The sequence below is a fragment of the Puma concolor genome, chromosome A1 (genome assembly GCF_028749965.1).
Source record: "Puma concolor isolate L17-30 chromosome A1, mPumCon1.1.hap2, whole genome shotgun sequence".
Lineage (NCBI taxonomy): Eukaryota > Metazoa > Chordata > Mammalia > Carnivora > Felidae > Puma > Puma concolor.
Window position 1 is genome coordinate 81,995,268 of NC_141667.1, and position 11,520 is coordinate 82,006,787.

The 11,520-nt window shown below is 41.2% G+C and overlaps 1 protein-coding gene across 6 annotated transcripts in view; it reads right to left on the reverse strand.

Moving 5' to 3' along the window:
• Positions 1–11,273, reverse strand: part of CAST (calpastatin) — a 110,445-nt gene extending 99,172 nt beyond the window's left edge. For 5 of the 6 annotated variants that reach the window (XM_086694532.1, XM_086694481.1, XM_086694575.1 and 2 more), the window contains exon 1: positions 11,063–11,273. In XM_086694532.1, coding sequence (XP_086550658.1) covers positions 11,063–11,137 — 75 coding nt within the window. In that variant the 5' untranslated portion in view covers positions 11,138–11,273. Of the gene's footprint in view, positions 1–10,389; positions 10,543–11,062 lie in introns of those variants that run through there. The other variant, XM_086694349.1, reaches the window with a different exon arrangement.
• Positions 11,274–11,520: the final 247 nt, after the last annotated feature.

Consider the following 11,520-nt stretch of genomic DNA (forward strand, 5'->3'; position numbering starts at 1 on the left):
AATGAAGCCCTGTTTCACCATGATGTCCTAGTCTAGTGTTTGTCTATCTACAGTTGAGGGCAATCAGTATTGAGTAGTTCATGAATCTTGGGAGAAAAAACATCTAAAAGCCCACATATATATCAATGCTAAATGGTAAATGACAAATTTTAGAAGATTCCTGAAGGCCTGACTAGAGGGAAGAATCATTCACCATTTGCAGATAGAATTTAAGAGGGATAGATCTATAATGACAGATTTACCCAATTTGTCTCCTTCCAGAATTGGTAAATCCAGTGTTTTACTGAACGTGCTGCATGCGTCATTTACTCTTCAAGAGGTATTAGCATTCTACTTTACAAACAAAAAAACTTAAAGAGTCAGTTGCTTTTGTCTGGTAGAAGTCTCCATGCTCTCCTCAAGGACCCCCTCTGCTTCTGCTCATGTGGCAAATATATATTATGATACGTTACCCTACAGTAAATGTTCAGATAGCCCTTTGTCTCTAAATTTTAGGTATATAAATGTTTTTCCTTAAATTTTTTTTAAAGGGCCCCTGGCTGGCTCAGTCCATAGAGCATGTGATTCTTGATCTCAGGGTTATGAGTTCATTGGGCACAGAAATTACTTTAAAAAAAACAAAAAACAAACAAACAAAAGGGAATGCAAATAAATAAACATAAGAAAAAGTTTTAAAAAGTCATTTTCTGGGGGTGTTTCAAAATTTCATTCTTCTGGATTAATCAACACTATCAGTCACTTGTTTCCATTTAAACACTCAAAATTCCACAAATTATGTAGGCTCCAAATAGTTTGGGAGTGGTATATGTTATGAATACTTTTTCAAATGCTCAGTTATAAGGACAACTTACAAAAATTATGTTCTATAAGAACTGGTATTTCATGACTTCAAAAGAAGTATTTGCTGTCAGTAGGAAGCCTTTTTTTTTTTTTTACAATACACAGAAGTATACTGACATAAAAAACACAATCAAATGGCAATATTTTTAAGGAACTTTATGGATTATATTTCCCAGTTTCTTTGTTTTCTTTTTAACCCCACTTTTTAGTATATATTTTTTCTTTTTTTTAAGTTGATTTATTTATTTTGAAAGAGACAGAGACAACATCAGTGTGGAGGGGCGAAGAGAGAGAAGGAGAGAAAGAATCCCAAGCAGGCTCTGTGCTGTCAGCATAAAGCATGACATGGGGCTTGAACCCACGAAACTGGGAGATCATGACACTAGCCAAAACCGAGAGACGGATGCTTAATGGACTGAGCCACCCAGGCACCCCTATTGTAAATTTTTTCTAACACAAAGAAAAGTTAAAAGAATAATACAATGAGTGCCAATATTCTTACTACTAGATCTATGACGATTAACATTGTTCCTATATTTTGCAATATTTGCATATATTACAAACAGATCTATCTACCTGGATTTGTATATGTACCTGTATTTGAGAGTAAATTGCGGATATCCTGAAACTTTATCCGTAAGCATTTCACTAAGCATCTCCTTAAACTGAAGAATTTTCCCCAAGTAACTCCAATATCATTGTTACTCCAAGAGAATTAACAAAAATTACCTAACATCATTTAATTTCTAGTAAATACCAACCTTATGAATGAACCATTTCTCTGATCATTCCTTGGGGCTTATTGAATATTCATCAGTCTATTAATGATGTAAAATCAGTTATATCTTTTCACTGTGAGATATTCAAAGTGCCTGATTTTTTATGTTTATTTTATTTTTTTTAATTTTAGAGAGGAAAGCAAAAGTGGCGCAAAGAGATAGAGGAAGAGAGAGAGAAAATCTCAAGCAGTTTGCATGTTCAATGAAGACCCAATACAGGGGCGGATCCCAAGACCCTGGGATCATGGCCTAAGCCTGAACTCAAGAGTTGGACACTCAACAGACTGAGCCACCCAGGTGCCCCTAATTTTTTTTTTTTTTTAACATGAACATAGTTAACACACAAAGTGCCTCATTATTTAATCCATGGCATAACTGAGCACTTCCTACACAACTGAGCTGGTAGAATGAAATATGTCAGATTCAATCCAGCATAGGAACCTACCTGCAGCAAGGTCTTTCTAAGAGGGAAGAGAGAAGGTTTTGTCCACTACCTCATGCAGTGGGTGGGGTGGGGAGAGGTGAGAGAAGCATGGAGAAGGGAAGTACTGACAGGTCTGGAATGAGAACTGAACCACAAAACTGATAAATCCAGGGAGGACTTTTCTATATGAGGGGAAGGAAAAGAACATGTTCTAAGCACCTACTTACTCTGTGGCTAGCCCATTGCTAGCCATTTCCCCTAAGCGATTCCCTGCACTCCCCTCAGCAACTCCAGAGGTATACACTGTCACCTCATTTTATGGATAAAAAAATAGAGGATCTGAAAGGTGAAGTCCTCCTCCATCATATCACATATCCAGATTATAGTCTATCGCCCAGAGATGGGCTTCGCTGGATCTAGTGAAAAGCTAGGTGAGATCTTAAGATCCACATCAAGAAAGTCTCAATCCAATGCTCTGAAATGAAAACAACAAACCAAAACAGAACTTCCCTATCCTGAAAGTGGTTTGCTTTATAAAATGGATCAAACAGGCCAGTATGTAAATTCAGTCCTGTATTAGGAGCTGGAGGCCAAAGACAGGAAGAGCAGGATGCCAACTCTCATGCAGTAGAAATCCACTGGGAGAACAAAGCTGCAGAAGATAGGACACTCAGGGAGTTAGGACGAAAGAGGTGGTATGTGCAGCAGGAGTTGAGAAGCAGGGAGAAAGCAGATAAGGGACTTCACTGTCTTCCCCCCAAAAGGAATAATTTTCCAAACTGTTTTCACCCCCATGGATCACTGCGTATTTGGCAAGTACAGCGGTCCTCTGTCCTCATTGAAGGGTACAGCATTTATAGGCTTAAAATCTTCAGCCATAGCAAAGCCAAAAACGTGTCCGTAAATCAACAAGATCCAGGAGCAGTAAGGCTGGCAGCCTGTGGGCTCACCCCAGTGAGGATGTGTGCTAGTGAGCATCTGGGCACCCTCCCTATGCTGCCCACATACACTCTGACAGACACACAGTCAAGGGCATACATAATGGAGAAGAAAATAAGGGCAAACTTATACACATACATAAAGGAAGAAGGAAGATAGAAAAAATCGGAGCTTCTGCAAATGCAAACCCAGGTGAGAGTGCCAATGCTAGTGTGCTTCTGAAATGTTTTTGCTTTAATTTAAAAAACAAAAACAAAAACAAAACAAAAACAAAACAAAAAAAGACAAAGTTTTCTTTTAGGGTGACAAAAACATTCTAAAATTAAATTGAAGTGATTCTTGTACCACTCTGTGAATATACTTAAAAATACTGAGTTGTAGGTTTTAACGGATGAATTTATGGTTTGTGAATTATACCTGAATAAAATTGTTTTAAAAAACAGTAAAGGTTATTTGAAAACAACTGGAAAGTTTGTCTTTTTCTACTTGGAGGCAAGGCCATACAGATCAATATTTGCAGGTCCAGTGATAGCTGTAGACAAATCATGAAGCAATAAGAGGTTATCTTGATGCCCTCTGGACTTCCCTCCTACTCAGAGCTCAGCTCTCTCACTGCACTACCATTGCATATGGTAAGAAAAGCTTGTTTTCAGGCCCTTCAGAGGATCAGAAAGCCTTCATTTAGTAGTGGGTCTCATCCTTCAGTGTGGGTCACAAGCACCTGGGACACTTGGAAACATTCATGCCAGAGTGCAGGAAATTAATTTGTCTATAGTGGGGCCAGAGCACAGATATATTTCTCTAAAATTTCCTAGCTGATCTGAATATGCAGCTAGGATTCGAGACCACTGGTTTTGAGAGGAGATTTGTGGACACCATGACAGGAAGCAGACGGTTCTGCTCTTCAAATCACCCCACTGAGTTGGCACCCATGGGGAGCTTCCCCTGGTCACGAAGGTTGGGGCAGCTCTGGGGCTCTGACTGGTCAACGAAGGAGCGCAGTGCCCTGTGTTCACACCAGCCTTCCTAATTCTGAGCCTTGCCCTATTTATGGTACATTGTACCTTCGTATCTGCACATTAGTCTCTATTTTCTTAGAAAACAAATTAGCCCCTTATTTGATACTCTCTTGCTTACTGATTCCTTCATAAATGTCTATTTTGCCTTCCCAACCAGATGGTAAACTATATTCTTATTTTTCTGGTCCTGTGGTAGGGGTGTGACAAATAATTCTTGATTGAATGAATGTATTTCCACAGAGCTCTAAATATTCCCTGAGAAGTACTTTTGCTCTGTTCAGGTTAATAAACTAGACAAAAGAGAAAGAAGCCCCCCCCCCCCAAATAGCTTGAAAAATTAACAATGTATAAATTGATATTTCTTGCAAAATCCCTTAAAATCCATTCTTGTATGTATTCTGCTTGCTAAAACAAGCAGAAGGACCAAGATGTAAAGCTGGTTTTGCTTTAAAACCATCTCCCTGGAGCAATGCTAGACTTGTTTGCCCTTAGGTGAATTCCTTGCCCAGAATTCCTTGCTCCCCCTGCTCCTGCTCTCCCTGCTACCTCTACCAGGGATATTTGGGATGAAAGGCCTCAGGCTTGGGAGGCAGGGATAGGAGACTGGAGGTGGTAAGTGGTATTTCCTCCTCCTTTCTGCCTCTGGGAGCCTCTGTAGTAGTGTTTCCTGCAGAATCAGCCAGCTGCGGTTCCAGTTTGCCCAGGGCAATCCAGCTCCCCACCAGTCCGCCCTGCCTAGAAATGATAGCAGCTTCCTGAAATTTCTAATCTCCGGGTGGCTTCACCCTCCCCAGTTGGCTTCCCAGACTCTTCTGTTACCTGGGTAACCAGTTCCCTGCATTCCATTCTCTGACAAACTCTGATGGGACAGAAGAAGTGTGAATGTGAAAGGCTCTGTGATCCTGGGCAAAATAATTATCCTTTTTGTTTTCTACTTATAAAATGAAGCTAATAGTACTTGGCCCACGGGCTGACATATTTCTCAAACAAGTTGATGTTAATGAGGAGCCTGGCCCATTGCCTAGTTCCTTATAGAATACAGTAACAGTTATTCCACTCCCTTGTTTTTCTCTGTCAACAACCTGATTGTACTGAATTATGAAATAGTAAAATGAATAAGAAACATAAGCAAAGGTTTAAAGGTTTCATTTTCTAAGGCTGTAAATGTTAGAGCAGAGAATTTAGTCTTCTATTTTTCATAAGTATAAAGCAACCAGGTTCATCTGATATATTTATATTTAGTATTTTGTCTCTTATGGTTGTATATTAATCTCACATTTCTATATTATATCTATGGAAACAAAGTACACAGGGAATAGAGAATTCATTTTCCAAATAATCTACACCAAGTCAGTCACAGGCATGATACTTAAATGTGCAATTCCCCATGTTTTAAAATAGTTTGGAAGGAAGAGGTGTGTGTGTGTGTGTGTGTGTGTGTGTGTGTGTGTGTGTGTGTGTTTGGTGTGCTGGTGGGGCTGGGAGCTAAATAAAGGAAGAGTAGCACAATATTACAATTTTGATAATTACTGAAGATGAAGGGGTATATAAACAGTTGATTATATTATCCTCTCTTACGTGATAAAAAGTTTTGAAGAAGTTAGTATCCTCTTATCTAAAGCATATGTATCTCCCTAGAGTCACCCAAAGGCATTTCGCTGGGTTTTCATACTGAAAACTCCAAACTCAAAGAGTAATAGAGTTTATTTATTGAAAAAGAATCAGTGAGTAGCCACCATGTGCTAAGTGCTACAGGGAGAATAATTACTTAAGAAATATAAGTAAGTAAAATGTCTGGCTTTTCATACATATATTCCTGCTCCTCTAAAAACATGTGCTATTAGCTTAATCTTCTTTGGGATTATCATATAAAAGACACATATTAAGGACACATATTAAGTATGGCTAGAATTCTGAAATCTCAATGTTTCACTTAAACTCCATGTATGCTTTCCCCTACCATTTTAACGTTATCATGGATATGCCAAGATGACACTGTTATGGCCACAGCTCTTTCTGTCGGGTTTTCAGAGGTAGCATGAATTTTGAATTTTCTCTAAATCAAAGAAGATGTCATGAAAATTTCAATAGTTACTTTGTTGCTTGTATAGTAGTCATTGGGATGCACTTGTAATTTTTATCTACAAGAAATGCAAGAGAATTGAACTGAATACATACAATGCTATATATTCAAGTGGACATACTTAAGTTGAATGGGGATTTATTTATTTACTTACTTTTTTTAAGTTTATTTATTTATTTTGATAGAGAGAGCACACAAGCTGGGGAGGGGCAGAGAAAGAGGAAGAGAGAGAATTCCAAGCAGGCTCCATGTTGTCAGCACAGAGTCTGACACGGGGCTTGAACTAACCAACTGTGAGATCATGACCTGAGCCCAAATCAAGAGCCAACGCTTAACCAAATGAGCCACCTAGGCACCCAGAATGGGGATTTATTTTTAATGGTGCTAGAGTTTTCCTTTTTCAAGATAAAAAGAGTTCTGGTGATGATGGTTGCACAAGAATATAAGTGTACATGGGATGCCTGGCTGGCTCATTTGGGGGAGCATGCTACCTTACATCTCAGAGTTTGAATGCCATGTTGGACACAGAGATTAGTTAAATAAATAAAACCTTAAAAAACACGAATGCACTTAATTCCACTTAACTTTACACTTACAAATGGTTAAGATGGTAAATTTTATGCTGTGTATGTTTCACCTTCAAAAAAATTAAAAACACTCACAAAGAAAATAAACCTCAAGAAAAAGAATAGAATAAAGATGGGCTTCGGGTACCTGAGTGGCTCAGCCAGTTAAGTGTCCGACTCTTGATTTTGGCTCAGGTCATGATCTCATGGTTCATGAGATCAAGCCCTGTGTTGGTCTCTGCACTGACAGCACAGAGCCTGCTTGTGATTCTCTCTCTCTCTTTCTGCTCCTCCCCCACTCATGCACACACATATATGCACACACACACACACACACACACACTCTCTCTCTCTCTCTCTCTCTCAAAATAAATAAATAAACTTAAAAAAAAAAAAAAGAGTAAGGATGGGCTGCTCTGAGAAGTCTTGTATTACACCAGACAACCTACTCAGAACTAAATGCCTACCTATTCACCTTAGAATCTCAAATGGCCACCCATATTTCTACCCTCAACAAGCCATAGTACCATTCTTTAAAGCTGCCAAAACTGATTAAAGAACAATATCATCAGATGTTAGTCCTAATTTAAAAGTCCTATCTGCAATGGGAAGCAAACCAATTTAGAAACTGTCAACCAAAAGAGCAAAGTTGTGTCTGATCTCCATTCTCCCCAATACTCTAAAGCCTGTGGACTTTTTGCAGACTCTGTAATTTGCATTCCTTACACCTAAAAGTTATTGCAGTTATGTGGTCTGTCCTGCCATAGAAGGCTTGTGACAGTGTTCCCAGACTGGCCACAATGATGGGGCCTCCCAAATGACTGGGCTCCTTGATCATGCTTCCTTCCACTGGGCTCATGGGTCTAATTAGACTAAGAAACACCTTTAATTAGCATGGCCAAATTGAGTCAACTTATGACACAGAATGTGATTAGTGTCAACCAAATTTATTCTCCATGCTTCATCATTATGATGCTCATCAGATATTCTTCAGCTCTAGCTTTTTAAAGTTTTTTTGTTGTTATTGTTTTTGTTTTTTTATTACAACCACATAATTCTTCAGAAAATAAGATCAATGATTTTCTTGGTATTTCGTGTGGAAATATACATTGTAATGTGTCACTGACTAGCTTAAAGGTGATACTTCCTTAAACAAACATCATAGATACATCTTTTAATTATTTTATCTTATTCTGCCTAAATTTTTAAAGTTAGATCATTCATGGGGTGCTTGGATGGCTCAGTCAGTTGAGCATCTGACTCCTGATTTCAGTTCAGGTCATGATCCAGGGTCGTGGGATCAAGCCATGCATCAGGCTCCTTGCTGAGTGTGGAGCCTGCTTAAGATAGTCCCTCTCTCTGTCTTTCTGTCTCTCTCTCCCTCTGCCCTCTTCCCCACTTTCACTCTGTCTCTAAAATTAAAAAAAAAAAAAAAGGTCACTCACAATCTTTTGAGTATTTAAAGGATTCTAGTAAAGATATTATTTATAGGACATTTATAGATACTATAGGATTTACCAGGAGCATGATATATATATATATATACACACACACACACACACACACACACACACACACACACACATATATGACATACCTGATAAAAGTACATATATACTATCATATAAAATATATAGTTATATAATATATAATTATTATATAATTATAATAGTATAATATAATATAACATATTATATTATATAGTATGTAATACTATATAATTATGTTACATATTATATTATTATATATTATAATTTTTATTGTATATATGTGAAACATATATATACATTATAAATTGGCTCTGTGGACCTTTAGAGGATTTATGGTAAGCTTTTGTGTATTTGTGTGTGTATTTTGCTGAGGAAAAATGGTCTATAGTTTTTCTTTAATTCTCAAAATGGTCTCTGATCACTCCCTTTGTAACCATCAGACAAAACTGGTTAGGAAGCCATGTGTACAGCTATATAGTCCAATACGGTAGCCCTTAGCCACTCATGCCTATTGAGTACCTGAAAAAGTAGCAAGTATGAATTGAGATGTGCTATAAGTATAAAATGCACCCTAGATTTTGAAGAATTAATATAAAAAAGATCTAAAATATCTCAATGATTTGTACATTGATTATATGTTGAAATAATGTTTGTAACACAGTGGGTTAAATAAAGTATATTATTAGCATTAATTTCACCTGTTTTTGCTTTTGCTAATGTAGTTACTTGGAAATTTTTAAATTACATAGGTGGCTCACACAACATTTCTATTAGATGGCACACTGGTTTGGTAAGAATCAAAGCTGATCACAGACAGTTTGCTTATTCTAAGAGACAAAAAAAAAAATTAAAGTAGTTCCAAAATTGGATTATAAGAGATTTTAGCAAAACGTCAGACTATGTCTAAACATAACAGGGTTAAAAGTACTGACTTAAACTATGTCAAATATTCCAGCATAATTTCTTTTAGAGAACCATTAATTTGGAAAGAAAAGTCTGATGTTAACTCTGGAATACTGCCATCCATATTTGCAGATAATACACGTGCATTTTGGTAAGAACCTTAGGACCATGACGGAAGAGAGGATCCTGCAGTCCAGTTAAACCACCCCACCCATTCTAGGGGTCTCGAGTGAACATTTTCCCCCTTTCATCCTTATCCTCATTTCACCCACCTCTCACCATCCAACTTAGGACAATAATGACTCAAAATAAACTTTTGCTTTCAACACATAAATAAGATGTTACATTTTAAGAGCCCAGAAAACTTAATGGGAAACATTTACAATGAAATATCTTCAGGGAAACTGTAATTCCCTACCATTAAAAGTAAATGTGTCTGGTACTTTGATCCATGAATCTAATTAGTCCTCACCAACCCTTATTTGGTGCCTATTATAGCCCTTATTTTATAGATGTGGAAAGAGGTTCAGAAAGGTTGACTTGTTGGTCTTCGAGAAACAGAACTACTGTCTTATTCTCTGCTGTGTACTTGGAGGCCAGTACTGGGGTTGGCACATAAATGCTCAATGAATGGCCATTTGGCTGATCAGTGACAGTTTACTGATTCCAATATAAGGTTTCTCTCTAAAGAGTGTCTGATTACAACCTTGCTTTTCCTAATAATACCACATGCTGAGAGGTGTACTAAATTTTTCAAATTTTCACATAAATTAATGGGATAAAAATATTTCGATTCTCACCTATCAACACAACTTTTGTGTACTTTTTTGGGAATAAAGTACAGAACACCTATCGCTCTGTCTCATTCTCCACAAGGGCCTTGATCTCCGTTGCTTTTGCTTGTTGGAGTTTGGGGTTTTCTCCTTGACCCCATCCTGGCTGCCTCTCCTCCTTTGTGTTGGAAAATGTATGTCCAAGAACGTTTCTCTAAGTTTTGAGCTTTGCTTACAGGTTAGAAACACTAGATCTAAGCTCTTGAGAGCTGAGTTCATCCAGGAATCCGCATCCAGGGGAGAAATTCTTGCAGCAACAATTCCTGTCCCATTCAGCTTGTGAGCCGAGTTGAGCCTCGCGCAACTGCTCACATCCATTCGCACGCCCCGACGCGCTCGCGCATACCACAGTAGGGTGAGTCTCGGCCTCTCCCGGAGCCTAACCTAAGTCCTGAGAGGAGGTCCCACCTGGTCCCCACCCCTTCCCCAACAATACTTCGTCCGCAATCCCGGAAAGGCAAAGCAAACACAGTCCCTTCCCGTTCCTGCCCAGGCACGATCGCTCCTATTTACCGTCTTGTACCACCAGCTTGCGAACGCCATGGCGATAATCGGTTTGCTCAGAGCCGTGCGGCGGAGGGCCCGGCGGAGACGCGGTGTGCGGTACAGAAGGTGGAGGGTTCTCACTTCGCCTGCTTGGAGCGGACGGGCTCTGAGCTCGGCGAGCCCCGCAGCTGTCAGGCGGGAGGGCAACGGGGCGGTGCCCGATGCAGGCCCCGCCCCGGCCAGCTGGCCCCGCCCCGCCCGATTTGGCTCGAGGCTGGTTAGGGAAGATGTGTTATTTCTCCAGGCAGCCACGCCCTGCAGCCTGGGCTTTAGACGGAAGAGAGGATCCCGCGGTCCAGTTAAACCACCCCACCCACTCTAGGGGTCCTGAGTGAACTTTTTCCTCCTTTCATCCCTATTCTCATTTCACCCACCTCTTACCATCCAACTTTTCCCGGCGCGGGCCAGCCCCTGTTGAGTTCGTGCCACGCCCAGTGCACTTGGCCCCAGTCCGGGAATAACCTGCCACCACCAGCCACCTGCCCAGAGGCGGGCACTGAGCCCCGCGCCCTATTCCGGCCTGGGAGGGGGCGCACGGTGCTGGAGGCCAGACAGGTTACGCCCAGAAGAGGTGTCCCGCGGCTACGGGCCCTGGTCTCCCAGCGCCCAACCCTGTGGTTCCCGCAGGAGCGCCACTCACCTCCTGGGTTTGGCGGGCCGCTGCAGCGCGCCGGGGCCGCGGGGAGGCCGCGGGCTTCTGGCCCGGCTGAGACATAGCAAGGCCGCTGCAAACGCTGCCTCCGCGAGGGCGCAGCGGAGACTAGAAGGGAGGGCCAGGCGGGGAGCTCTGGGAGGGAGGAACGGAGCAGAGGGCCGGCGGGCGCGCCCGTGAGGCAGCTTTTCCGACCCAGCCCTGAGCCCGCGCGGGGGCTCCCCCTCGCACGGCTGGGTCCTCCCCTTCCTGCCCGCAGCTGGCGGCGGCCCCCGCTATAGCGGTACAAGGCTCCGGGGCTGAAATTTAACACCCTCGGCCCCGTTGTCCTCACCCAGGGATCCTCCCCTCCTCCCAGGATTTTGCTGCTCCCGTGGGTTGAGGGAAGGAGGGGCTGGAGGTCTCAGGGTTCCTCCTTGGACTTGCCCAGACTTAGCTTGCAGTTG